The sequence below is a fragment of the Dendropsophus ebraccatus genome, chromosome 5, assembly GCF_027789765.1.
Source record: "Dendropsophus ebraccatus isolate aDenEbr1 chromosome 5, aDenEbr1.pat, whole genome shotgun sequence".
Lineage (NCBI taxonomy): Eukaryota > Metazoa > Chordata > Amphibia > Anura > Hylidae > Dendropsophus > Dendropsophus ebraccatus.
The window spans coordinates 115,841,466-115,867,620 of record NC_091458.1 but is presented as its reverse complement, the minus strand read 5'-3'; the positions used below and the strand labels follow the sequence as shown (position 1 = coordinate 115,867,620).

General features: G+C 41.8%; 2 protein-coding genes across 5 annotated transcripts in view; one reads left to right on the top strand and one right to left on the bottom strand.

Annotated features, from left to right (window-relative positions):
* The window catches only part of OFD1 (OFD1 centriole and centriolar satellite protein), a 43,066-nt gene extending 28,831 nt beyond the window's left edge, over positions 1 to 14,235 (top strand). For both annotated transcript variants that reach the window (XM_069971073.1, XM_069971074.1), the window contains exons 19-23: positions 6,071 to 6,190; positions 9,357 to 9,538; positions 10,332 to 10,457; positions 10,956 to 11,011; positions 13,913 to 14,235. In XM_069971073.1, coding sequence (XP_069827174.1) covers positions 6,071 to 6,190; positions 9,357 to 9,538; positions 10,332 to 10,457; positions 10,956 to 11,011; positions 13,913 to 13,958 — 530 coding nt within the window. In that variant the 3' untranslated portion in view covers positions 13,959 to 14,235. The remainder of the gene's footprint in view (positions 1 to 6,070; positions 6,191 to 9,356; positions 9,539 to 10,331; positions 10,458 to 10,955; positions 11,012 to 13,912) is intronic.
* A 1,787-nt stretch (positions 14,236 to 16,022) lies between these two features.
* GPM6B (glycoprotein M6B) overlaps positions 16,023 to 26,155 on the bottom strand; it is a 97,433-nt gene continuing 87,300 nt past the window's right edge. For 2 of the 3 annotated variants that reach the window (XM_069971071.1, XM_069971070.1), the window contains exons 3-7: positions 25,795 to 25,951; positions 24,479 to 24,650; positions 22,281 to 22,354; positions 21,497 to 21,562; positions 16,023 to 17,720 (exon numbers count right to left, since the gene is read on the bottom strand). In XM_069971071.1, the coding sequence (XP_069827172.1) occupies positions 17,571 to 17,720; positions 21,497 to 21,562; positions 22,281 to 22,354; positions 24,479 to 24,650; positions 25,795 to 25,951 (619 nt within the window). In that variant the 3' untranslated portion in view covers positions 16,023 to 17,570. Of the gene's footprint in view, positions 17,721 to 18,017; positions 19,120 to 21,496; positions 21,563 to 22,280; positions 22,355 to 24,478; positions 24,651 to 25,794; positions 25,952 to 26,155 lie in introns of those variants that run through there. The other variant, XM_069971072.1, reaches the window with a different exon arrangement.

Sequence of the window (26,155 nt, the reverse complement as noted above, 5' to 3'; positions counted from 1 at the left end):
GATCAATGAGATAGTCACTGTATCGCTTTTGGCTGCTGCAGCCGGAAACAATAGAGTGCGAGCTGGGATCAGCGCCTGGCCCTGGCCCAGGTCAGATGCGGGGATCGCTCCTCCGTGACCATGTTGTCGGGGGAGGCTGGGGGGCTACAAGCAGCACCAGGGATCGTGGCTGTTCAGAGTGGGGTCGCCGTGCGGCCCCCCTCTGAACTCCCTTAACGTCGTCAGGGCATAAATATACATCCGTGGTCAGACGGATGACGTACTTTTACGCCATCTCATCGCTAGGGGAGTTCAGAGGGCTGCTATCTGCAGCCCGGGACCGTGGCTATTAGTGGGCGCAGGCGATCGCCGCTCCCGCTAATTAGGACTGTTATATGCAGCTTTTTAAACATGATAGCTGCATTTGAAATTTTTCTGTACAGCCTTTCCTAGTGTCTAGTGGGGTGATCTCCCCCCCCCCGCCATGCAATCGCGGAGGGGGGATCCTTTCATCTTACTGCCCCCGGGACTCAGCGTCGAAATGACACAGATCCCGGCTCGGTATTCTATTGATCTGGTCTGCAGCAGATCAGACCAATAGAGCTCTTATCTCATTGATTGGTGCTGTATAAAGCATACTACACTGATCCCTATGAGGGATCATTGGAGCTATATGAAGTGCCCCAGAGGGACTTCTAATTACTGTACAAGTAAAAAAAAAAAAAAAAAGTGTTTCTATTAATGAAAAAAACCCTCCCCTAATAAAAGTCTGAATCACCCCCCTTTTCCCATTTTATAAATATAAATTTATATAATAAACATATTAAGTATTGCCGTGTGCGTAATTGCCCGAACTATTAAATTATCTCATTCTGGATGTCGTGCGGTAAACGGCATAAGTGCAAAAAACCCGCCAAAGTACAAAATAATGCATTTTTGGTCGCATCAAATCCAGAAAATTTTTAATAAAAAGCGAAGTTATGCGAGTTGCATATTGTTTTAATTGTACTGACTTGAGGAACATATATCATGTCAGTTTTACCATAGGACGAACAGCGTAACCCCCCCCCCCTCCAAAATACAAAGAATCGCATGTTTTTTTTGTTAAGTTCTTTTCAATTTCACCGCACATATCATTTTTTTGTGGTTTCGCAGTGTATTTTATGCATTCTGCAGTTGCAAAGTACAATTAGTGGTGCAAAAAAATAAGGGCTCATGTGGGTTTCTAGGTGAAAAAATACTAGTGCTATGGCCTTTTAAACAGGAGGAGGAAAAAACGAAAATTGGCTCCGTCATTAAGGGGTTAAGTGATCAATACTGACTATTTCTTTCTTTATTTTTTTACAACATTCCACAGTCTTGCTACATAATTAATGTTTGGCTCTCTCTAACGGGTGCATCTTTCTAAGTCACTGTAATCAACCATATAGTGTGCTTGTGCACAGTGAAAATCCAGTTACAGAAGGTCGATGAACTATTATTTATCTACAAATAATTTTATCTATGTTTATATTCCAGCTCCATAATAGTTTTGTTCGAAACAGGATAAACTCCACATTGTGTTAGTTCAGATTCCTGAGGATTTGGCGCTGATGTAACAGGATTGTGTGTTGTGTTACCATGGATGGGTACGTGTTGTACTACTCCCTTGGGACCAACAGAGGTCGCCTGCTGTCAGTACAATTTGACGATACGCAGGAGGAGTGGAACAATTCAGCACAATCGCTTATGTTTTATGTCAATGACCACAAAGATCTAACGGGGAACGTTTTCATAATCTAATGTCTCAAAGGACTGTAAACCTTAAGACAATTGCAGGAACCACAAATAAATTCACATCATCTGAGATCCATTCAGGGCTGTCAGTGTCCTAGTAAACAATGTATTACATGAAGGCATAATGTAAATCATTGTGCGCTGACAGATAACATAATAGGTTGGAGATTTCTCAACCACAGGGTTATGTAAGTCTTTCACTTAACAGCATAATGGAATAATTTACAAAACCGAAAGGTCTCTGAACACAGTGCTCTGCTGTATGTCATCTACTCATTCTCTGCACTAAGGGTTACCAATGCAATACACTGTTATAAATGTGATAAATAAGCATAATTTTCTTAAAAAATAATCTCATCTGATCTGAAGTTTTTTTTTTGTTTTTTTTAAATTATCAAGCCCAATGGGTAATAAGTGACTGAGCATGACCTAAAACCCTAAAAATCTAATAAGTTAAACCAGTTCTTTAAATAAAGCCATCTAGGAAACTATGATGTCAGGGATTCCTTATGTATATTTTGTATAAGCTAAAGCAAATGGTAATATGCAATATTCAAACCTATTTAGGCCCAAAAAAAGTCCCTTGCTTTTATAGTGTTACTGTCATTTTGACAAAACTTTGTAAAGAAACATGTTCAAAGTTTTGCTCTTTTGGGGCTGGGTGTTCAGATCCCTACTAATTGCTAGAGAGAAGTCAGCTGAGAGCTACTCTACCCATCTCACTGGAATATAAGGATCCATAGACCTTAAAGGGAACCAATAATGCAAAAATCGCTGTTTAAGCTATTGTGCTGTACTCAACAGATCCCTCGGGGGCACAGAGGTCAGACCCCCACAATCTCATACTTGTCCCCTATCTACAGGATAAATATTTTTAAATCGGACCACCCTTTAAATCAGGGGTGGGGAACTTCCGGCCCGCGGGCCGCATCCGGCCCCTGACACCTCCGGATGTGGCCCGCGGCTCCCCTGTGACATGCGCCGCTCTGGAGGAGAAGGAGCCGACACACACGGCATCCTCCTGTGTCTGTGACAGCTGCCAGGAGGATGCTGTGAGTGCCGGCTCCTTCCCCTCAGAGCGGTGCACATCTTCTGACTCCTGCCCTCCTGTGACGTGCGCCGCGCTGGTGAGGCAGGAGCTGGCACAGACACAGGAAGATGTGTTGTATGCCGGCTCCTGCCTCACCAGCGCGGCGCACGTCTTCTGACTCCTGCGGGCCGCGCGCGATGACGTCATTTCATCGCGCGCCGCCTGCAGGAGAAGACCGGCACAGAAGAGAGGAGGGAGAAGAGGACCTGGACAGCGTGGGAGCGGAGGAAAGGTGAGTGGGATGTCTATTTTTTTCATTTGGGGCAGACACTGGGGGTTAACTAGGCCACCAGGGACATGACTGGGGGGTTAACTAGGCCACAAGGGACATGACTGGGGGGTTAACTAGGCCACCAGGGACATGACTGGGGGGTTAACTAGGCCACCAGGGACATGACTGAGGGGTTAACTAGGCCACAAGGGACATGACTGAGGAGTTAACTAGGCCACCAGGGACATGACTGAGGGGTTAACTAGGCTACCAGGGACATGACTGAGGGGTTAACTAGGCCACCAGGGACATGACTGAGGAGTTAACTAGGCCACCAGGGACATGACTGAGGAGTTAACTAGGCTACCAGGGACATGACTGGGGGGTTAACTAGGCCACCAGGGACATGACTGGGGGGGTTAACTAGGCCACCAGGGACATGACTGGGGGGGTTAACTAGGCCACCAGGGACATGACTGGGGGGTTAACTAGGCTACCAGGGACATGACTGGGGGGTTAACTAGGCCACCAGGGACATGACTGGGGGGTTAACTAGGCTACCAGGGACATGACTGGGGGGGTTAACTAGGCCACCAGGGACATGACTGAGGGGTTAACTAGGCCACCAGGGACATGACTGAGGAGTTAACTAGGCTACCAGGGACATGACTGAGGAGTTAACTAGGCCACCAGGGACATGACTGAGGAGTTAACTAGGCTACCAGGGACGTGACTGAGGGGTTAACTAGGCTACCAGGGACGTGACTGAGGAGTTAACTAGGCTACCAGGGACATGACTGGGGGGGTTAACTAGGCCACCAGGGACATGACTGGGGAGTTAACTAGGCCACCAGGGACATGACTGGGGGGGTTAACTAGGCCACCAGGGACATGACTGGGGGGTTAACTAGGCTACCAGGGACATGACTGGGGGGTTAACTAGGCCACCAGGGACATGACTGGGGGGTTAACTAGGCTACCAGGGACATGACTGGGGGGGTTAACTAGGCCACCAGGGACATGACTGCGGGGTTAACTAGGCCACCAGGGACATGACTGAGGAGTTAACTAGGCCACCAGGGACATGACTGAGGAGTTAACTAGGCCACCAGGGACATGACTGAGGAGTTAACTAGGCCACCAGGGACATGACTGGGGGGTTAACTAGGCTACCAGGGACATGACTGGGGGGTTAACTAGGCCACCAGGGACATGACTGGGGGGTTAACTAGGCTACCAGGGACATGACTGGGGGGGGTTAACTAGGCCACCAGGGACATGACTGAGGGGTTAACTAGGCCACCAGGGACATGACTGAGGAGTTAACTAGGCCACCAGGGACATGACTGAGGAGTTAACTAGGCTACCAGGGACGTGACTGAGGGGTTAACTAGGCTACCAGGGACATGACTGAGGAGTTAACTAGGCTACCAGGGACATGACTGGGGGGGTTAACTAGGCCACGAGGGACATGACTGGGGGGTTAACTAGGCCACCAGGGACATGACTGAGGAGTTAACTAGGCCACCAGGGGCATCACTAAGGATTCAAATCAGGTACAAGGGGCATCACAGAGGGTTAACTACAATAGCAGGGGCATTAGGGGAACAATACTTTGCCTTGTTCGGGTGCTGCAAACCCCCGCTACTAACTGCCACACATGGTATAACATTGATTGCGGCCCTCGAATGATTTTATTAAGGCCCGACCGGCCCTCGACATGGAAAAGGTTCCCCACCCCTGCTTTAAATCGACACTGTAGCAACCAACCCCCCCCCCCCAAACCGTTGGTACCGTCCCTCTGATGAGAGTAAATCCCTATTACACCAACAGATATCTGACAGATTATTGCAGCCAAAGGCAGGAACGGACTGTAGACAGAGAGGAGGTCATAAAGAAAAGACTGAGATTTCTCCTCTTTTCAAATCCATTTCTTGCTTTGGCTGTAACAATCTGTCAGCTATCTGTTGGTGTAATAGGGCCCTTAGACCTTCCCGGCTGTGTCTTTTTAAAATGTTCCCGGTGCCTTGTTTAGAGCAAAAAAAGATTTTTTAAATCTACAGCAGCTAGGCGTGGCCTAGAGTGTCTGTGCCCTAGGCCTGCGACACTGCTCCTTTCTTCCTCCCCACCCTCCTCATTAGGAACGTCTCTGGACAGGATATCTCCTACTCATTGCTTGTCTAAACACTGCACATGTGCTGCTTTGGATCATTAAGACACATGTGCACTGCTTAGACAAGTGATGAATAGGAGAAATCCTGCCGGGGTATTCCTAATGATGAGGAAGAAATAATAGGCATAGCAGGCCTAGGGCACAGACATTCTAGGCCACATTGACTCGGCTGCTGCAGATGAAAAGATTATTTTTTTTAACCTAACCAAGGCACCGGGCACATCTTAAAATACACAACTGGAAATGGACGGTACCAGCAGTTTGGGGTATTGGGTTGGTGGATACAGTGTACGCTTTAGGGTGCGTTCACATGTACAGGATCTGCAGCAGATTTGATGCTGTGTTTAGTTATTTATTACATTGATATCTGTGCCATCAAATCTGCCAAGGATCTGCACCATCAAATCTGCTGCTGATCCTGTACGTGTGAGTGCACCCTTAAAGGTTTTTAACACGTGTTGATCATATCCAGAATTGGTTATGGAAGAATCTCCATGTAGCAATCTTCTGTCAGCATTGCATCTTATTTAATTGAAAAACCTACTAATACTAAGTCATATTAAATAGATAGTAAGGCATAAAGCAAAGTGTCTGTTGAATAGACCTATTCCCATTGTTCACCTGCTATTCTTCCAGCAGCTTGGTTTCTCTACTCCTCTGCAGTAGCGCGGTGGCAGCACTGCTAATTAAGAGGTTAAAAGAAACGTCTTTTCTGCCTCCATAGAATGGAGCCTAATGCTACATAGTGTGTGAACTCTGTGATTCCCAGACAGTTCTGCCAGGCCCGGCACTACAAGATAATGGGATCATTGTTAAACTTTCCCCCTCCTCTTTCCCGCAGACCAGGAGGACATACCAGAGCAGCTTGAAAGTGACTTGTCTCATCCATCTGGAGACTCTGTCCATGACATTGGTGTCACTGGAGATGTACAAGTGGCAGCTTATTCAGTGCCTGACTCGTGTAAGTTAAGTGGGCTTTCTTTTCATACAACATCAGCTTTACTATCAGCTTTTATGTAGAATAATTATTATTCTGTGATCTGTAAAATTTGCTCTTTATGTATTTCTGTGACATTAAGTTGTTCGCACATAATAAAATATATAACATGAGAATGTATGTGAATATGACAGGTACACTCTATTCTCCATTTGTACCTTGTTTTTGATACTAAAATTCTAATGTCCCATTTATATTACAATTCCAGCTTTACATAAAACCTGAACATGGCTGAATACATTTAATACTAATAGCCCTATCCTCCTATGTCACATCCACAGGGTTCTGGGTGGTCACCTGCCCCCTTTTGGCTATGGTGACCATGATGAGGACGATATTGGGTTAACAGCAGCACTAGTTTGAGTAGAGTTAGGTCATAGGGATAAGTTCCAAAGGAAAGATATGGCTGGGTTCACACTTTTTTTTTGCAATACGGATGAGTTTTTTTTTTTTAACGGACACAAAAATGAGGTCGACTACGTTTTTGTGTATGTTAAAAAAACATCAGTTTTGATCCGTTTTTTTTATAATTGAATTTAATGGAAAAACTGATGCACACACATGCATGCGTTTTTACCATGTTTTTTGTTTTGTTTTTTTAAATGGATTGCAAAAACGTAGTGTGAACCCAGCCTAATGGCCCTATTTCACGGGTCGTCTAGAGGAGCAAACAAGCGCTCTCAGCGCTCGTTTGCTCCTCGTTCCCCGCTCGCTGCCGCGGGTGAGTGCGGGAGGGGCGGCGGGGACCTGCGTGGGGGCCCATAGGATATAGCAGCGTCTGCTGCCGCCGCTCCTATTCTACGGAGCGACGGCAGCAGATCGTTGCTGTATCAGTCGCTTGTTTTTTAACATGTTGAAAAACAAGCGACTGCAACGATCAGCCGACATGAACGATGTCGGCTGATCGTTGCACTCTATTCCACGGGACGATTATCGTCCGTAGCGGCCGATATCTGCTGAATACGGACGATAATCGTTCCGTGGAATAGGGCCTAACACTGAGTGTTCTACACATAGGAATTATTACTATTACCTCTCCCTTCCCCCTGGACCCCAAGGCAGGAGAAAAGGATTTGATAGAATATTTCAGTTGAGTTTGCCATATTGCTTGCAGAAATTGCTGTGGCCATGGCAGGAAGCATTGGGAAAGAGATTCTTGACTGTATAACTATATATCATCTACAAGCGCAGCCAGCAGCCTGTAGCGTCCCAGTAATAGCTGCAGATCACACAATATGATGGAGATCTGCGTTGTCACACAATACATGGAGATTGTTGATATGCGACAACTGAGGCAAATTCAGGTTGATATCTCACTATGCAGTGAGGGAAGAAATGGCTTCTGCATTACTACACCATATTGATCATTACACACAGACGTGTCCATATGGAATCAGACAGGAAGTTCCAGCTTTGTTGTTCAGCTTTTAACAATAAAATTGTCCATAAGTGTCGGCTGAATGATTATCGCAATACTTGTCATTACAATAGTCCCCATATACCAATGGTGGGTGCCACTTGTGTTCAGGAGAAACTGGAGAATGTGACAGGGGAGAACCCGGCTTGTCACATATTAACAAGCTGAAACCGCATATCAGAGATGGAAGTGGGACAAGTCTGAATCTATTTCCTACCATGGTGGGTGGTGGAAGTATCTGCATGTATTTACAGATTTTACACAAGATTTTACACAACTCTTCGCAGCCTGTATATATATCCAAGAGAATTATCATTAAAAGGTTATACCGGTATAAAATTCGTTCAAATCAAGTGGTTCCAGCAAGTGCCAAAGATTTGTAATTTACTTCTATTAGAAAATCCTAAGTCTTCCAGTACTTAACAGGTGCTGTATGTCCTGCAGGAAGTGGAATACACCACTTCCTGCAGGATATACAGCAGCTGATAAGTAATTGAAGACTTGAGATTTTTAATAGAAATAAATTACAGATCTCTGGCTTTTGCTGGACCAGTTGATTTGAAAGAAATAAAAAATTGTGACCCCCTTGAAGTAAAACTATTACCCCAGCATATATAACTTTCTAAATAGTGATGGCTTCAGTATGTTTTTGCTTGGCTTACCCCTGACAGGAAGCCAAGTGGTTCTTTCATTTTCAATATGGTACGGTCTCCCTTTCTTCCGAGACACATCATCATCATCTAGTTACTCAGGAGGCATGGCTGGACCTCGCCTTTGAGCTGTAGCCTCACCCCCCCTACATCATCACCAAGTCATATACACATATATTTATTGGGACATTTAGGGGAAATTGAAGTGTGTTTGCAGCATGCTGCCTTGTGCAGAACAATGACACAGGCAGAAAAGCAGATAGGGAATACAGCAACTTTTGCAAACTTAAGGCTCTATTACACAGAGCTATAATCTGCCCAATCAGGCGGATGCGGCAGATTATTGCTCCTTGTCAATACAATATCTAGCCGAAGAAACAATCGCCTTATTGTTGACTTACAACATGTTGAAAAACCATCAGCCGCTGACCACGCTTTGTGACATGTAATAGTGAAGGGCGGCCAACGGCTGACAATTGTGTTAAAAAAAACAACAACTTACTTGTCCACACTCCCGAAGTTCTTCTAGCTTCTGCCTGTTCCCTGCAGCTGCAGCTGGAACTTTACAGCTGGTCTCTGAAGTGACAGACTGCTCAGCCAATCACTGGCTGCGGCGCAGTCCTGTCTTGGTCAGTGATTGGCTAGAAGGACACCGAGGAGAGTATAGAGGTAAGTAAAAAAAAAATATATATTTTCTATATACAGCAAGGGCTGCACAGACATCGCTAACTATGTCCATGCAGCCCATGTTACACAATGGTCCAGTCATGTAATATGCTCTGTAAAATTATTTGGAATATTGGGCCATGTAATACTGCCCTTACTGTGTGGAAAGAGAGTCTGCTGGGTAGAGGGATGTTTTGAAGCAGCTCTGAGCAGGGAACTTTTCTGGTTTCATAACTGGGGGAGACCGGTAAGCAATGCTAAATGTTTCTGCAGATTATTATTATTATCATTATTATTATTTTATTTTTATATATATATTTTTTTAATTTTTTCTCTTCAGAATACTACTTTAAGCTGTCAAGTAAAATATATGCTACAGTATAAACTTTCTTTTTAGTGAGTAGTACAGAGAAAAGTGACATTTCAAACCAAGGCTTGGACAGGAGTAAGCTGATGGACCCCCAGGGAAATAAGGAAGATGACCCCCAGGAATATAAGGATTATGACCCCCAGGAACATAAGGAAGAATCGGTTCCACACAGCTCAGAAGTACAAGAGAAAGTAGATCATCAGCCAGAGGTAATGTCATTCTCTATAATGTCACCTAATCGTAATCCTAAAGCTGCATGAACAACAGGTAAATCCAATGGCCAATTATATTGTTGTCTAATTGAAAGGATGTTTGAGTTGTTACATAGAATGTCACATTGACAACAGTATGGTGGCAGTCCATTAAAGTATTGATCTTTAGAAGGATTGTTCAGATGTCCTATTTGCAGATTTAGACATTAATGAGTAAGTCCCCCTTCCAGGAGCCCATTCCACGAGCTGGATTGCAGAACTACTGCAAAACGCAGCTCCTGCATGGGCGCTATTTAATATCTGATGGAAATAAGTGGTGGAATGCACCTTCTCTACAGCAGCAACAGGTGTAAAGTCGCTGCAGGTTAGGCCCCTATTACACAGGGTGATTTTTAGCCAAACAGGGCCACATTGCCCAGTGATCACCTTGTTCGACACGTCAAATCTTTGAGCGGACAACTGATTGAGCATCAGAATATCATTGAGTCAATGGGACAGGCAGAACTTCAAGCAGAGTCTGCTGCGTGGCCCCCGCTTGAAATTTCCGTGCAAATTCCGTAGTGTGCACATACCCATACAGAATACAGACCAACTTTATGAAGGTCAGTGAGTCCTTTCTATTGTGATTTTTAAATCCAGCACCACCTGCAGACAGCAAGTCTTCTATGTGTATAGAAATGCACCTGGAGCATAGTAGCCAGCTGTTTTTTCTAAATTTCTTATCAGTTGATAAGCCATAATTGTAATAGTTTTAGTAGTAACATCTATATGGTGGCTTTTGTGTTATAAGGCCTTTGCAGCAGAGCCGAAACTGTTACGTGATGTTCAAGAAGAAACGAAGCCAGAAGAAGTCAATCCCTTGGCCAGGTACATGCAATTGCTCCTTCAGAACAGAAATGAGGAGCAATCTGAGAAGGTAAGCTATTCTTAAAGGCTATTATATCAGAAGTTATTATTGGGGGGGGATTGAGACAAAAGGATCAAAAGCCCTTAAATGCCAAAATTGGCAAAGTGATAGTTGCTGCATCAGATTACTTTCTGCATCAGATCTGCAACTGATTTTAAATACATCGATTTAGTGCATTTTCTGCATCAGATCTACAGCATGTGAACATGCTCTATGATATTCACTGCTAAAGTTTCAGTATGGATTTGCATCTGTACATGACAGCAGATTGTGGTTTTGCCTTAAAATCCATCATTAGTTATCTATCCATCGTCCCTTCAGTCTTCCTGTATACATTGGATTGCAATGACTTCCTCTTCCATGGAGAGCTGAATGTGAAGCAGAGAAATGATGAAACTGCTGTTTGTACTGTATAGTGTAAATATGAACTTGTGTCCTTTCCAGAAAGCAGTGAGGTCTTTTAAGCACTGCTGTCTGAGTATTCTAATATTGTGGGGCTTCTTCTAGGCGACAAAAGAAATCTTTGAAGATTTGTCTGTAGAGGAGAAGCTGTCTAATGAAAGGTAAGTAATATTGAGGACAGTGCCAAGCAAGAGGCTTACATCCTATTATTAGTTCACATAAAGGGCTCATTGACATTCACCATATTTCCGTTTTCCTTTATCCCTGCTATGAAAAACTCCCGTTTGTCTCCCCTTAAAATTCGACAAGAACATTAATCACAGATTAGGCCATCTAAAAACATTCAACATGCGAGCCTTAGTGTATTTCTATATGATCAGCCCCAGATTTGATCTAAATAACAGAATGAAATCTGCTGCTGATCCTGTACGTGTGAATGCAGCCTAATGCGTTCAATTCTGTGCCGGATCCTGTACGTGTGAAAGCATTAGGGTGCATTCACACTTTCAAATCTGCACCATCTAATCTGCTGCAGATCCTGTATCTGCCGCAGATCCACAGTAGATTTCGTGGCCCAGATTTGATTTGCTTTAAATCTGCAACTTCACACCTAAAGGATCTGGTGCAGATTTGAAGTTGCAGATTCAAAGCAAATCAAATCTGGGCCATGAAATCTACTGCAGATTCAAATCCATCTAGTGCCATCTAATCTGCTGCAGATCCTGGCCGTGTGAATGCACCCTTAATAGTTTTTATATACTTATTGTCAATAATAAGATAGAGCTGATATGTTATTTTGACAATATTATTTATTTTATATTTATATTATTTTATATAGTTATAGCTTTTTGTATTGACACTATTATTTAAAGGGAACATAACATGGTGAAAATGCATGTTTTAAAGCAGAATATGCTGAGAATATTAATATACTGAACAGTTTTCTACAAAACTACAGTATATAACACTGTTGATATAAATCCATGTAACGCTTACAACACTTTCTGCTCCTTCCAGCTTCTCTAGCATGCTAGCTCCTCACCTTTTCGAAGCAAATATACCATCCGGTACATAGTGTTTGGGTTTTTTTTTCCCTTACCTTAACCGGCGTGGGGATCCCGGTAGTGCTGTCCTTTTTATGAAATGCTGCCCGCTTCCCGTGCTTGGCACTAGTCTTTTCTCGAGCATCAGCCTGGCTCAGAGCACTGGGGGCAGGCCCACCACCCCCTGGTGTGACGAAACCCCCTCCCCTCTGTGACGCAGCTCCAGTAGAATAAATGGAGCCGCGCCACAGAGGGGAGGGGGGATATGGTTACACTGGGGGGGCGGCGTGCCTGACCCCAATGTTCTGAGCCATGCCAGTGCTCAGGAAAAGACAGGTGCCGAGCATGGGAACAGGGCAGCATTTCATAAAAAGGACAGCACCAAACTATGTACCTGATGCTACATTCACTTTAAGGGCAGGTAAACACTGAAGTTCTGATTACCCATTAGTGCCTTTTGCCATAGACTGTTTAAAGCACCTATATAATAAGGTTCACAAATGTTCTGTGGATCTATGGTTGGCTGAAGGATAGATATTAGGGGGTTGTTGTTAATGGTGTATATTCTGAGCAGAGACTGGTTATAAGTGGTGTCCCACAAGGGTCTGTTCTGGGTCCTATTCTTTTTAATATGTTTGTAAGTGACATAGGAGATGGCACTATCGGTTTGGTGCATACAATATCTCTTTAAGGGTCGTATTACTAGACCCAATGACTAGTGGGTAAGGTTTGTCTGTTTGCTGATGACACAAATATGTGCAATAGGGTTGATATTCCTGAAGGTGGCCGTAATATGGAAAATTATTTAAATTTACTGATCTTTCAATCGTTTTGACCACTAGTAAAGTCCTATAGGAAAGGTTGTCAACTGAATATGTCCACTCACTTTTAAAGCATACCTATGGTTTTAAAATCCTGCATTGTTTTGTTAGATTAACCCTTCAGAGTGGTGACAAGGTGATTTTAGTGTTCACACTGCAATTATTAGGGCCATGAAAGAATATGCACTGGACTGAACAGGCGGGCACTATGCTGGACTGATTTTTTTTTTTTTTTTTTTTTTTTTTTTTACACACTACTAGATGGCATGTGGAGTGTTAATGGTTTGCATCCTGTTATGTGAGCAGCAGAGTAGAGGGTTAAACTAAGCTGTTACTGTTGCATTTTTTGGCAAGGTGTATTTACACTGCAGTCCTGTGGACATTCAACAGTAGGTGCATTGACATTTACACAAGGAACGGTGTTCTGATCTTTGAGTAGACTAGTGAGAAAGATGCCTTGATTTACCTTTGAGGAACAGAGTTGATCATTTTAAGCCTGAAAATGTGTTGAGCTTGCAGGTATGCATCCCAAGCTTTCTTGTTCTCTCTCTCACATAGTAAACACAACCCCCATTTCCTGTTTTTTGTCCCACTTTGTTACTAGGGAAAAATTTCCCCTGACAACAGGCAATGGGACAGCAAAGAAAGCGAGTTACCTAGTGACCAACACTTTAGAGTTATATTTGGTTAATGAAATCAGTTACTCAAAAATGTTAGGAATCGCATAGGAGGGAAGTGGAAGGAAGTTGTTTAAAATCTGTGATCACCGTGGCACTGTTGTTTCAATGACTAGATACGAATGATTCAAACAGAACTATCAATCTGCTCAGCTCCTCCTGCCCTGTATATATTTTTTCCCAATTGTAATTATGTTTTTTATGTGATCTATAAGGACACAATTCAGACATAAAGCCTGATAGTTAAATCTTGCTAGGTCTCTTTATTTTAGACCGTTCTTGATTCTGTTCTAAATAACGTGGTTCTACAGTACAGGAACTTGCTTGCATGGAAATATCCTCTCAGTCTGGACAATGGACCGCCACCCCTTATTTTCTTTATTCAACCCTTATAAATAGATTTTCCAAGATTTCACTTTTTTTCCAATTCCTGCATCTAGCACCACTCCAATGTATAAGTGACCCAATTGTGAGGTTAACCATGCATGGTTCTGTCTATTAAGATAATTTCTCTTTTTTAGCATTACAGCTCACTCCATCGGGGAAGCAGACGATGACTCCTGGTAAACAGTCATTTCCTCTCTCCAAGATGAATCCAAGTCCTTTGAATTTTGACACTAATCATTTGTGTGACCAGCACAGCATGTTTTTATTTGATGTGGAAATTTCGTCAGGGGCCAATTCTTATAACTGAATTTGTTGAATCTCTTTTCTGATGTCTTTAACCCCTCCGTGTACTCATGACTGGGACTGATGAAATAGTATCCTAGCATTCGAAGTGGAAGGATTTGTTCTAGATTTTTAATGCCTTGGATGATTTTAGAAATGTTGTGAATTATTTATTATCTAACTGGTCTCATTGTTTGGGATGTGTGGCCCTTACTGAACAAAGAGACCATTTCTGTGAAAGGTATAATTTGTCTCTAGATAAAATAAATTTATTTAATTTTCTTTAAACAACAGTGTGGTTTTTTTTTTTTAACTTAAGGCTTAGGTCTCACCTGTTATGGGGTACAGTCTGCCTGTACACACAGCTGTCAATGGAAGATTGGGTTGCCATAGAAATGTCCTAAGCATCTGAATTACGTGCACAAGCCCTATTAGGACCAACTCACAGACACTTCCTCGGCAACCTGAACTTTCATCAGCAGCTGCATATGCACAGACTGGACTGACAGGTATGCTGTAGCTTTGTTATATATTTACCAAATGGGTTGCTTACTTTACTGACGAAAGTAACTTTCAGCTAAACCTAAGGTTGCTGGATGGCACTGGAATGCCAAAAGATTAAGGCACCATGCACACACTAAAGTCATAGGCATAGAACTGTAGGGCATGTTCACAAAGAAAATAGCCATGTGGTTGTTTTGCTGCGAAACCACATTGATTCACGTGGCAAACACACACTGTGGCACAGTCTTCCCCCCATTACCTTTAATGGAAGACCAAGTACTGTTAAGACCCAATGACTAGTGTAAGAGTGCTGATCTGCTAAATTGGCGCTCACGTTCTGAGCCTATTACATGGCTCAATAATTGTGCAGCAGTGGCTGCACAGATATTGTTAGGGATGTTAGAGCATCCCACACTTGGTGTATCCTCTAGCTTTTGCCCACAGCTTCCGCTCGCGCTTCTGAGCTGGTCTAAGAGGTAACAGGCTGCTCAGCCAATCACTGGCAGAGACAGGACAGGGCCGTGGTCAGTGATTGGCTAAGTGGCCTGTCACTTGAAAGACCGATTCAGAAGGGCAAGCGGCAGCTGTAGGTAGAAGCTTTAAGGACACTGGGTGAGCCTGGGCAGGTAAGAATAAAATCTATAAGAAAGAATAAAAGCCATCTTAAACCACACGATCAGCCGATGACAGTTGTCATCAGCTGATTGTTGTCTTTATTACACTAAGATAATCTGCCAAATTGGCCTGATTGGCAGATTATCAATCCATGTAATAGGTTCCTAAGGAGGCATCCAACTATGATTCTTTAAAAGTTTTTCAAATACATAATCTTTGACATACTTTCAGTTCAACCTGTCTAGAATGTTTTCTCCAGAGGCAAAGATCCCTTCAAGAGGCATACAACAGTTACAGTATCTAAGAAAGACAGAGTGCTCTACACACCTCCTTTCCCATGGTTGAAGGCATTTTAATATACATTCATGAAGCCTACCATGTAGCCATGTTTTCTAGGACTCCCTAGGGCTGCATTCAACCTCAGCAGCCACTGCTAATCAAATGCCACACCCTCGGGTTCGTATGAACCTGGGCATGCTCAATGTTTGCTCAACTCAAAAGGGGTACTCCAGGAGGCAGGCGGATTTTCCATATCGCCGGGGAAGGGGTCAATGAAGACTGTCACTTACCTCCCTGGCTCCAGCACTAGGACTTGCATTCATGGTGCTCCGGCTGCTCATAAGTACCCTTTGAAGCCTGAGCAGCATGATGCAGGCCCTAGGGAAGAAAGTGGACACCATTGTCTTAATATACCCCCTTCCCTGGCGATACTGAAAAAAAGGCCTTCTGTATGGCGTACCCCTTTTTAATGTCAGTTTTATATATCATTTCTAAGTAAGCTTTACAGAAGTCTAGTACCAAACATGCTTTGACAAATGAAACGTGACATCACAGAACCAGGAGTTTTATCTACAAATATTTATTATAACACTTGGATATAACTACAGGAAGCCCTTGGCACTGATAGAAAATATTGATTCACTGTTAGGTTACAAAAATTTATACATAGCAAAAGGTAAATGCTTTTTTTACATAAAAATAATTACACTAAACAGGATCTCAAAAAGGAAACTTTAGTCAACTACACGGAATAGAAAAAAAATTAAGACATTGCCTTCGTTATCCATACATTAGGACACTGGGCTAGAACAATCACCTGCATTGCAGTAGAAAGAATTACAAGTTTTCCATGCATTGGCTTCAACAAAAAGCTAGGCTATTATGGTAACATTTTCTCTAGATACAATATACGCCTCAATTTTGAAATTGCCAAAAAAACAAAAACAAATGTCCTCTCAGGATCAAAACAAAATACCTGAACACTGTCTGTTAACATTTTAACAATTAGTAATATCTCAAGGTCAAGTAGACTGGACATTATTAGCTATATATGTACCGTCTACAGTTCACATTTGTATGGATTTTTTTTGTTTTTTGTTTCTTTTCACTATTTTTTTTTTTTTCCTTTTTTCTTATTTTGGAAGTGCAACTGTCAAAACAAAAAAAAATAATCACAATCAACTACAGAAATAGGAATGACCTACAGCAACAATGTAATACTATATATTCAATGCACCACTGTCATTTCTTGTTGATCATCATTACCTAAGACTAATACTATTAATTGAGATGTGTTCACTTGGACCCATCATCTAAATACAAAATGCAGACAGTCATTTCATTAGCTGTACAAGTACTCCCCCTTAGTTCACCATGAAACTAGTCACCTTTTTAAGGTGTTTACATGACTAGACTTGAGGTCCCCCGTGTGCTCTTCTGAGTTGGCCAAAAATTAGCTCTGAATCTTTTGGCAAAAAAGTTAGGACCTACAATCTGGTCATATGAATGAAGCCTTAAGCAATTTAAATCTAATACTTTAGTATTGGCTTAGCTTACAAACTGTCTCTATAGTTTGTAGATGACTGGTGCACTATATTTATAAAAGAAAGGGAAAAAAAACTGAACCGAACATAAGTGTCCCTGATGCTCAGTAGATGTTTATGACCTTTCTTGAGCATTCTAGAAAGGATCAGTATTATATGTACAAATGTTTTCGGACCACTAATTCGTTTTTAAAATGGCAACACTTTATAGAAATCTAACATGTACCTGAATATAATGGAAATAAACATGATAGATGCAAATACTTGATATAAGAACCAAGTATGAACCCATTTACTCTACACCTGTTCCCGCTATTTAGGAAAAGAGTATTCCACTCGGGGAGAAAAAACACTGATACCTTATAAAGTGCTTCATTTTAAAACGCCTGAGATCAAAAGTATTTGGGGGGGCTATAGAAAGAATATTTTTTAGCTGCAGTTTTAAAACCGTAAAAAAAAATAGCGCCCGGTAGTTCGTTCAGGTTTCTTTTGCTGGTACACATCTGCATTAATCGATTAATCGTAAGGGCTACTGTTTTTTTTTTCATGCCGTATCAATCTTAAGGTTTTATGTGTAAGAATTGAGCTGTTCTTTTGACCGTGACTGGATGTCTTGAAGCTCTTGTTCTTCTTTAGCTTTAATGTCTTGGTAGGCCTGCATTTTGCTTGCATCCTTTAAGTAGGCCCAATTAGAAGCCAGAATCATGAGGAAGTGGATCTGCAAGAGAAGGGTGAGCACGATGGCTAGTAAACGTGTCAAGAGGCAAAGCAAGCAGGTTATTAGAGAAACTAGTAGTAGTAGTATAATAATAATAAATAAGAGTTAATAGGCTTTGTATCCCTGTAGTGAACATTAATAACTTGATATTTAGGCATGCACTTCATTTATTATAGTTTGAAAAACAAAAAGGGGTGAGGACAGCAACTAAGGAAGTTAGGAAGCCAGGAGTAAAAATTAATTGGAGATAACGTCTTTTGCCATATGGTTAAAGCAAAAAACTCCTCAAAAACAAGAAAGGGCTACAGTCTGATTTTATTTTAAATGTATATAAAAGTGATATAGTATCAGACAGACATGTACATAAGTAAGGAGGACTCATAGCACATGAGAACAGAAATGATGGAAGGCGCCTGAAATATTCTTCAGCTATTAAACAACCTGTGGAGGTAAAAAAACGTATAGACAGAAGCATGCAGGCCACAAATTAGTGTTTATTGCCACTTTATTCAACTACAAAAATAGGTTATAAAAATGAATTTATTGCTAGTGCTTATATTCTTCTTTCAAACTTCCATGTCATGTATCCAGTGATAATAATGTCACACAGTACTTTCTCCTCTGCACTATTTCCTGCCACACATCACTTCCTTGTGTCGTCCTCGCTCGGCCAGCCAGGCCTCCAATTATTGGCATATCAAATCATTGGTCTTCAATCTAGTGCTCACAGGCCTAACAGCCTCACTTTTGTCTGAGATCTGGCTAATAAATAATCATCTGTTACCAACAATTATTTCAACTGTACAAGTGCATTTTGCAAAAAATAAAAAAAATATATAAAATCCTACAATTAATTTGGGGCGATTAAGGGCAAATTAGCTCTGTTATTAGTTAGTTAATAGTTTGTACAAAAATACATATTCTGTATATGTAGCTGAGGCAGTAATGAAGCTCCGTCTGCCCTGATCATCCAACATAGTGTGGAGAAATGTACCGCATTGTAAGATGTTGGACAAGCAGAGAAGGCACGCGTTACAGACATCATCCAGCAGATGTCAAGTGAATGTGCTTTGCTTTAAGTAACAGAATTTAGCCAGATCTCGTGGTTGTGTTTTACATACAATATATTTTTAATATTATTTCACTTATGATGCTAGTGAGTGACACTTGCTATATACAAAATGGAAAAAAAAACATAATAATCATAGAAAATTGTAAATGCTAGACTGTTTTTTTTTGTGTTTTTTTTTAGTCCAGAGTGTCAGTGGTAGTTTAAGCTACAACAATGCAGTCTTTCTTATGCCGTGACTAAAACAGATTAGAATTTAGTGCAGCAATCCTCCCGACTCTTAAACTTCAAAACGGCATAGTTATATGTGGTTGCCATCATGTAGATCAGCTGGTGGAAAAGAACAAAATAAAAAGGAGTGTAAGATATGGCACGGTAATGCCGCATGCAGCCTCGGAAATCACTCACTTAAAAGTCTTAATTTTTAGAAGATGATAGAAGGTTGGGATTTATGCCTCCATGATAGAGTTGGTAGGATTAAAGGCACACTCAAAGTTTTCCTTAAAGGGAAGCTGTCATCACTCAGATGCTGCCCAAACCACAGGTAGCATAAAACAGGGACAGGCTCTCTTATAAAACAATAGTGTACGTGATACTCTAACACACTGCAGCGTTTTAGAGAAATCGTAGTTATAAAACCATCCAGGAATGGGGCTCCAAGTCGTCAAGACGGTCCCCAGTAGCTTCTTACTACATCAACCTTGATTGATAGAGCTCTGTCTGTTTAGGTATAGGAAAGGAACTATCAATGAAGGCCAGCAGGGTAGGAAGAAGCCATAGGAGATAAGACTGGTAATTTGCCACCCCACTAGGTTTCCCCAAAAATAAAACTTAATATAAGTTTTATATTAAGTTTTGTTCCCAAAGAGGCACTCTGTCTTTTCACGGGGTGTCTTATTTCTTGGGAGCGGCACAGGAGGGAGACAGAGGGGTGAGCGACATGGGACAATCTTGGGATGAGAGGGGGCGAGTGGTGGCGGGTAGTGGTGGACGGCCTACCTTTCGGGGGCTGCCTTAATTTGGGCTACTTGGTAGATTAGTTGGGGCGTCTTATGTAAGGAGGATGCCTTATTTTCAAAGAAACACGGTTCACGGTAGTGAACTATACACCATTATAATAAGGGAGCTTGTCCCTGTTGTATGCTACCCATGGTTTCAGCAGCATAAAATAGATGACCGGCTCCCTGAAATTGCTGTACACTATCTGACACGCTGAACTGAAGGATTTTTCTAAGGTTTGGTCATAGAACTCAATACTTTGGATAATAGTTCACGTATCCATGTTGTGGACGCTTCGCTATACAATGGCTGACTTAATATAGACTACAACGCTTGAGTTCAAAACAAAAAAGGACACAAAGACAATAGAGTGACAAAATTTGTGAGTTTTCAGGATTTATCTAATCTTTACAAATAAGTCCCATTTTAATGCGGTCAACTCGAATGTGCTTCCATTAGACCACAGGGAGACTAGTGAAGCACTCCCATCCTTTTTTTTTTACCCATATAATACACTCATCACCACATCTGTTTCATCCCAGCTCTGCAGCGTCTATACATTACTGTAGGGTCATGTGGTGGATGAGTCACCATCAAACTGCATCCTCTCCCTTTCAAATCTGCAATAAGTCCTATGATGCATCAGCACAGCATAACATGGACAGCTAGTGCCATTTGTGCCTGCGGAGAGGGAAGGGCAATTATCCTCATCTCTATATCCTATAGCTCACAGTGATAAATTTGGGCCTATGGCTCTAAAAATAATAATAAAAAGCTTAGAGAGGACAAGTATACAGTAAAGAAGGCTGAACTTTTACTGAATCCATTCTAGCTAAGAGCTGCATAATAGTCAGTAACTAACCGAAGTTTTTGTCTACCGCTATGAAGAACTTGTGTGGAACAGTCCAGCTTCATCACACTGGTGTTTTTGGCCGAGATGGTGGCCACTTTGAGAGCAGAGAAGCACATGTAACGTGGGTTACCATGAGATCACATGACCCAACTGAAGGAGCGAACTCCAGGAATTCTCAGATGGAAAAAAAATAGGCTATACTAAATTAGGCAATACTAGCTGCGTAATAAATTGGGGGGAAAAAAAAAAAATCAGGGAGTGCTTCTCTAACATCACCAGAGTCAACTGGATTTACATGGTAAATTAAGTTGAATGGCTGTATTAACATTATGTTTTGCTGGCAGACTATATAATACTGTTTTTGTATCTAATGTTTTCCTACCTGTATTACTGTGTGGACAGTATCATGAAAGAGTTTAACAATTGAAACATAAGAATACAGAGAACTGGTAAACAATGAAACATAGGCAACCCATGGGCATTTTTCTGGGCTTTGTGGAATACCTACACTGGTATGAATCTATCATGTGTCCATAATCACCACCACTAGTCCAAACAAGACACAACAGGGGTATATTAATTCCTACCCAGAAATGCATGGCTTGTACATAACAGGTCTGGGGGGGGGGGGGGGGGGAGGTTGGAAAAGGTACTGATCCAGCCACATCATGTGTATTTTTGGGCAGGAATCTCATTTTTATGTGGTGCTCAGTTTCTATGAAATGAACCTCCAGCACCCAGAGCACCTTGAACACTTAAATAGCTTTATCTGTGGGCTGAAGTAAAGCCTTAATATGTATAAAAACAATAACTTGTTACCTTAAAGAAAAACTACAGACATTCACTCATACTTACCAGTGCAATAACAGTAGCACCTGCCCCAGCACAGGCCACAATAAAAAGATGGTAGGACATGTAGAACTAGAAAGGAAATGAGAGAACCAAATCAAGAATAAGTATAAGGCTAGGTTTATCTGCTGTACATTTGGTATATTAATAAGCAATTCAACTAGAGGGCAATTTACAGTCATACGATGACTACAGCCCAATAAACATCATGGAGTTATAATTAGAGATAAGCGAATCTCGAGCATGTGCTATTTGATTACCGGTGGCTGCAGAAGTTAGATGAACCATGTTTTCCAGGACTCCCCTAGGGCTGCATTCAACTTCTCCAGCCACCGGTAATCAAATTCCACATGCTCGAGATTCACTCATCTCTAATTATAACTCCATGATGGGTTATAGTCTTGGGCTGTAAAACTAAAGGGGGAGTCTCAGCACAGTTTATTAGTTTAGGCTAGCCTACACATGGGTATGCAAAAGTTTAATCCTCTGAGACCTTCTATATCACTGGCTATGGGCTGCAGCCAGGAGTAAAGCCACTTGTATGCTCTTGAAAATGCGGAAGGGAAACTATGTGCATGCAGGACCACTACAATGAGCAGCACTGCTGGCTATGTTGTTTGGCCACATAGATCACACAAACTTTCATAGGAGATTTGTGAGAACATTTCTGGTGATGGAGAAGATCCATATGAATGGATAAGTGCTTGTAGTGAGACATCCCCTTTATTTTGTTTATCCCAAAATGCTAATTCCATCTTATTTTTCCCATAATGGATTCCAGAATAGATACCTCATTGGTACTGCAGATGTTTCCCAGTGCTGTTCCACAAGCTTTTCCAGGCAAGGCGTTCCATGGAATTATACCTGTATAGGCAGACAATTAATTATATCATCTTACTGCAGAAAAAATAACGTGTATGCATCTTCTCTACTCTTGATCCATTGATCATTCTTGCATACATAAACATACAGTCAACATTAGTGACTATACTGGGAGGCCCCCCTTGGCAACAGGTTTCCTCTACAGGAGGAAGATCTGGCTATTCTGGTATTTTGAGACTGGCAACTTAGGCTCCACAGACCCTGTTTTTGAGGTCAGTGATTGTTGTGTTTTGTTCAACATAAGTGACCTAAAGAATTATATTTTAATACTTCCAGTAATGTTCCTCTATTGAATTTCTTCTCATCTAGGTTGTCGGGTCTCGATCATAATTCCGATCTTTAACCCTCCAACACTACAACATTTCTTAGCTCGGTACTCCGTGTAATTAAGATAAAGTATTACTTGGATTTGTCTTCACTGATTATAGAGCCAGATGCTGGAACATGTTCTTTTTTCTTATCTATTTCTATTTTCTGTTTGTAATTTTTTTTTAAAGCTTACTTGTAGCACATTATGGAGGCTGCCATCTTGCCAAAGCTGTGTTTAACAACATTTGGTGACATGCTTTACGGCAAGACTCATGGACATATTGGGCTGTACTGTACTGTCTGTGTTGTTATAGTAGGCAGGGCTGGGAATTATCTGGACAGAACAGGAAGTCCTCACTACAACCATAATACACTGAGCAAGTATCTGCTGAATGAGATAGATAACACCACGTGTAAGGATGGGTTCACATTGCTTTTTTGCAGTCTGTTTAAGGTTAACAAAAAAAGAAAAGCAAAACAGATAGGGGGAAATTTATCAAACATGGTGTAAAGTGAAACTGGCTCAGTTGCCCCTAGCAACCAATCAGATTCCACCTTTCATTTTCCAAAGAGTCTGTGAGGAATGAAAAGTGGAATCTGATTTGGTTGCTAGGGGCAACTCGGCCAGTTTCACTTTACACCATGTTTGATAAATCTCCCCCATAGTTAGTTTCTTTTTAGTGTACACAAAAACGGCTGATCAGCTGATCGGGGTCTTTAAACAGGTTTTAAAATAATTGACCATTTAATAGGTCCTGCGTTGGCCAACGGCCGATTTCAGCAAGGGCTGCAACGACACTATTAGGCTGCATTGACACGTTCCGTTTTCTGCACAGAACACGGACGTGAAATGCATGTAACAGACTTCTCCCCGCCCGGGCAGAATCTGTGATAAGATGCTGGGAGCGGGGGAACTGTATTCATATGCGTCGTGCTGTAATGACACCGCCGCGCAGATGATTCATTACAGTGTGGCACATATGAATACAGTTCCCCCGCTCCCAACATCTTATCACAGATGCTGCCCGGGCGGGGGTGAAGTCCTTTACATGCATTCCACGTCAGTGTTCCGTGCAGAACACGGAACGTGTTAATGCGGCCTAAATGTTAAAAGGGGTACTCCAGCGAAAATATTTTTCTTTCATATAAACTGTTTTGAGAAAGTTATATAGATTTGTAGTTTAGTTCTATTCAAAAATCTCAAGTCTTCCCATACTTAACAGCTGCTGTTTGCCCTGCAAAAATGTTTTCTTTTTAGTCTCACACAGTGCTCTCTGCTGGCATCTCTGTCCAAGACAGGAACTGCCCAGAGCAGGAAAGGTTTTCTATGGGGATTTACTGCTGCTCTGGACAGTTCCTGTCTTGGCCAGAGATGTCAGCACAGAGCACCGTGTGAGACTGAAAAGAAAACATTTCCTGCAGGACATACATCAGCTGATAAGTATGGGAAGACTTGATATTTTTAAACAGAAGTAAATTACAAATCTATATAAGCTTTCTGAAACCAGTTGTTATGAAAGAAAAACAATTTTTGCTGGACAACCCCTTTAAGGCCAGAAAATACTCTGACAACAGGGAAGAAAGGTTTCTGCTATCCTAAAATATGAATGATGGGAACCCCTTATTCACAAAGACAGTGAGGATAAAGATGGAATAAAATATTCAGCTGTATAGAAACCTACAATTCTTTGTCTCCTGTTTATTTTAACTATACTCATATGTGACTACAGGGCTGCTTTAAGTAGCCTTCTAAAGATCCCCCAGGGAAAGCTGGAACATAAAATGAAAACAACATACCATACTGCCGGATGTCCACACATATCTGTTCCGCAGTAGTAGTATAATTTACTGGCAGCTCTTTGAGAACTTCACAAGATGACCAGATGTTGTAAAACATGAAAACGGGAACAGCAGAAAAGCCGAACACTCCAAGCCAGGCCACCCCCAAGATGTAGGTAAGAAACACAAACTGGTACCAGAAGGGGAAGAATGAAAAATAGAAGACAAAAGATCAACCAACATCCTAAAACACAGTTTAACCTAGCCCACATTTTAAACTCACTAATCCACACTAGTAGGTGTTCTAGACTATGTTGTACATCAGATCCATACAGTCAACAATGGACCCATCTGACTTAAAGGGGTTATCCAGTGCTACAAAAACATGGTCACTTTCCTTCGAAGACAGCACCACTCTTGTCTCCAGTTTGGGTGAGGTTTTGAAACTCCGTTCCATTAAAGTGAATCGAGCTTAATGGCAAACCCCACCTGAACTGGAGACAAGAGTGGGGATGTCTCTGGAAGAAAGTGGCCATGCTTTTGTTGCGCTGGATAACCCCTTTAACATGGGATCCAAAAGGGATTTCAGCCATGTTCCCATCATTTCATAGCAAGAATATGTTGCATATCACATTATTTTAGCCTTTAAAATCAACTAGACTGCAACAGAGGCTATAAAATAATTCTTTAGTTCTTTATAGTGAAAGACTGAATTAAAATAAAATGTTATTATGCTTTTAGATATCAACCATGGTACACCGACGTGTTTAGATACACAGAAATATCAATTGTTATACATGATACAAACACATTAAACAATGGTATGGTAGCAACCATTTGGTCAACAGTAGAAAAGAGCGAATTTACCGTAATAATGAAGCGACTTTTTTCGTTACATCGGCAATATGCTTATTTGCCTGCTAATTTAACTCAGTGCCTCGGCAGGCTGGAAAACTGGATCCAGCTTTTCCTGCTACTCGGAGAGGCGCAATGTAGAGTTAAAGGGCAGCAGGCAAATAAGCAGTTTGCTGAGGCAACGAAACAAGTTACTTCATTATTACTGTATATGTCCTCATATCTAGTCAACAGCTATCCATTATGTCTGTTCTAGGTGAGAGGACACATCATATCCCAAGACATTTCCAAACATTTCAGAATCTGCCAGCTATTCTATATATGCCCCTATGTTCCCTTTTTCTGGCATATACTGTCATTATAACTTTAGCTTTCCTGTGGAGTAACCTGACAGTCAGGACTGTATTTTAGTTATATAACAGTAAGGTCTCATTTCCACTTTTACCATGAAACAGTCCCCAAAATGTCCAATTTCTTACCATTCCACTGATGCATCGGCCACAGGCTGTGGTCTTAAATTCGCTGTGCATTTCCTTTACTGCGCTGGTAGTGTAGAAACCCTCTGCCAGCAGAATGATTCCATAGAGGAAAAAGAAGGAGGCAATTCCGTAGATGACATACTGCATTAACTGGATTCTGCAAAAGGATGCACAGCTTTATTTCATTCAGCTTCACAGTAGGTAGGTAATACATCATCTTTTTACAATCATACTTTATTAAAGCCAAGGCTTATTTACTGCGTACAATGCTGGTGCATGGGCAATTTAAAACACAATGGGGGACATTTATGAAATGTCCGCCCGAGGCGTACGCCAGGGAGAAGGTGCAGATTTGCCCCTT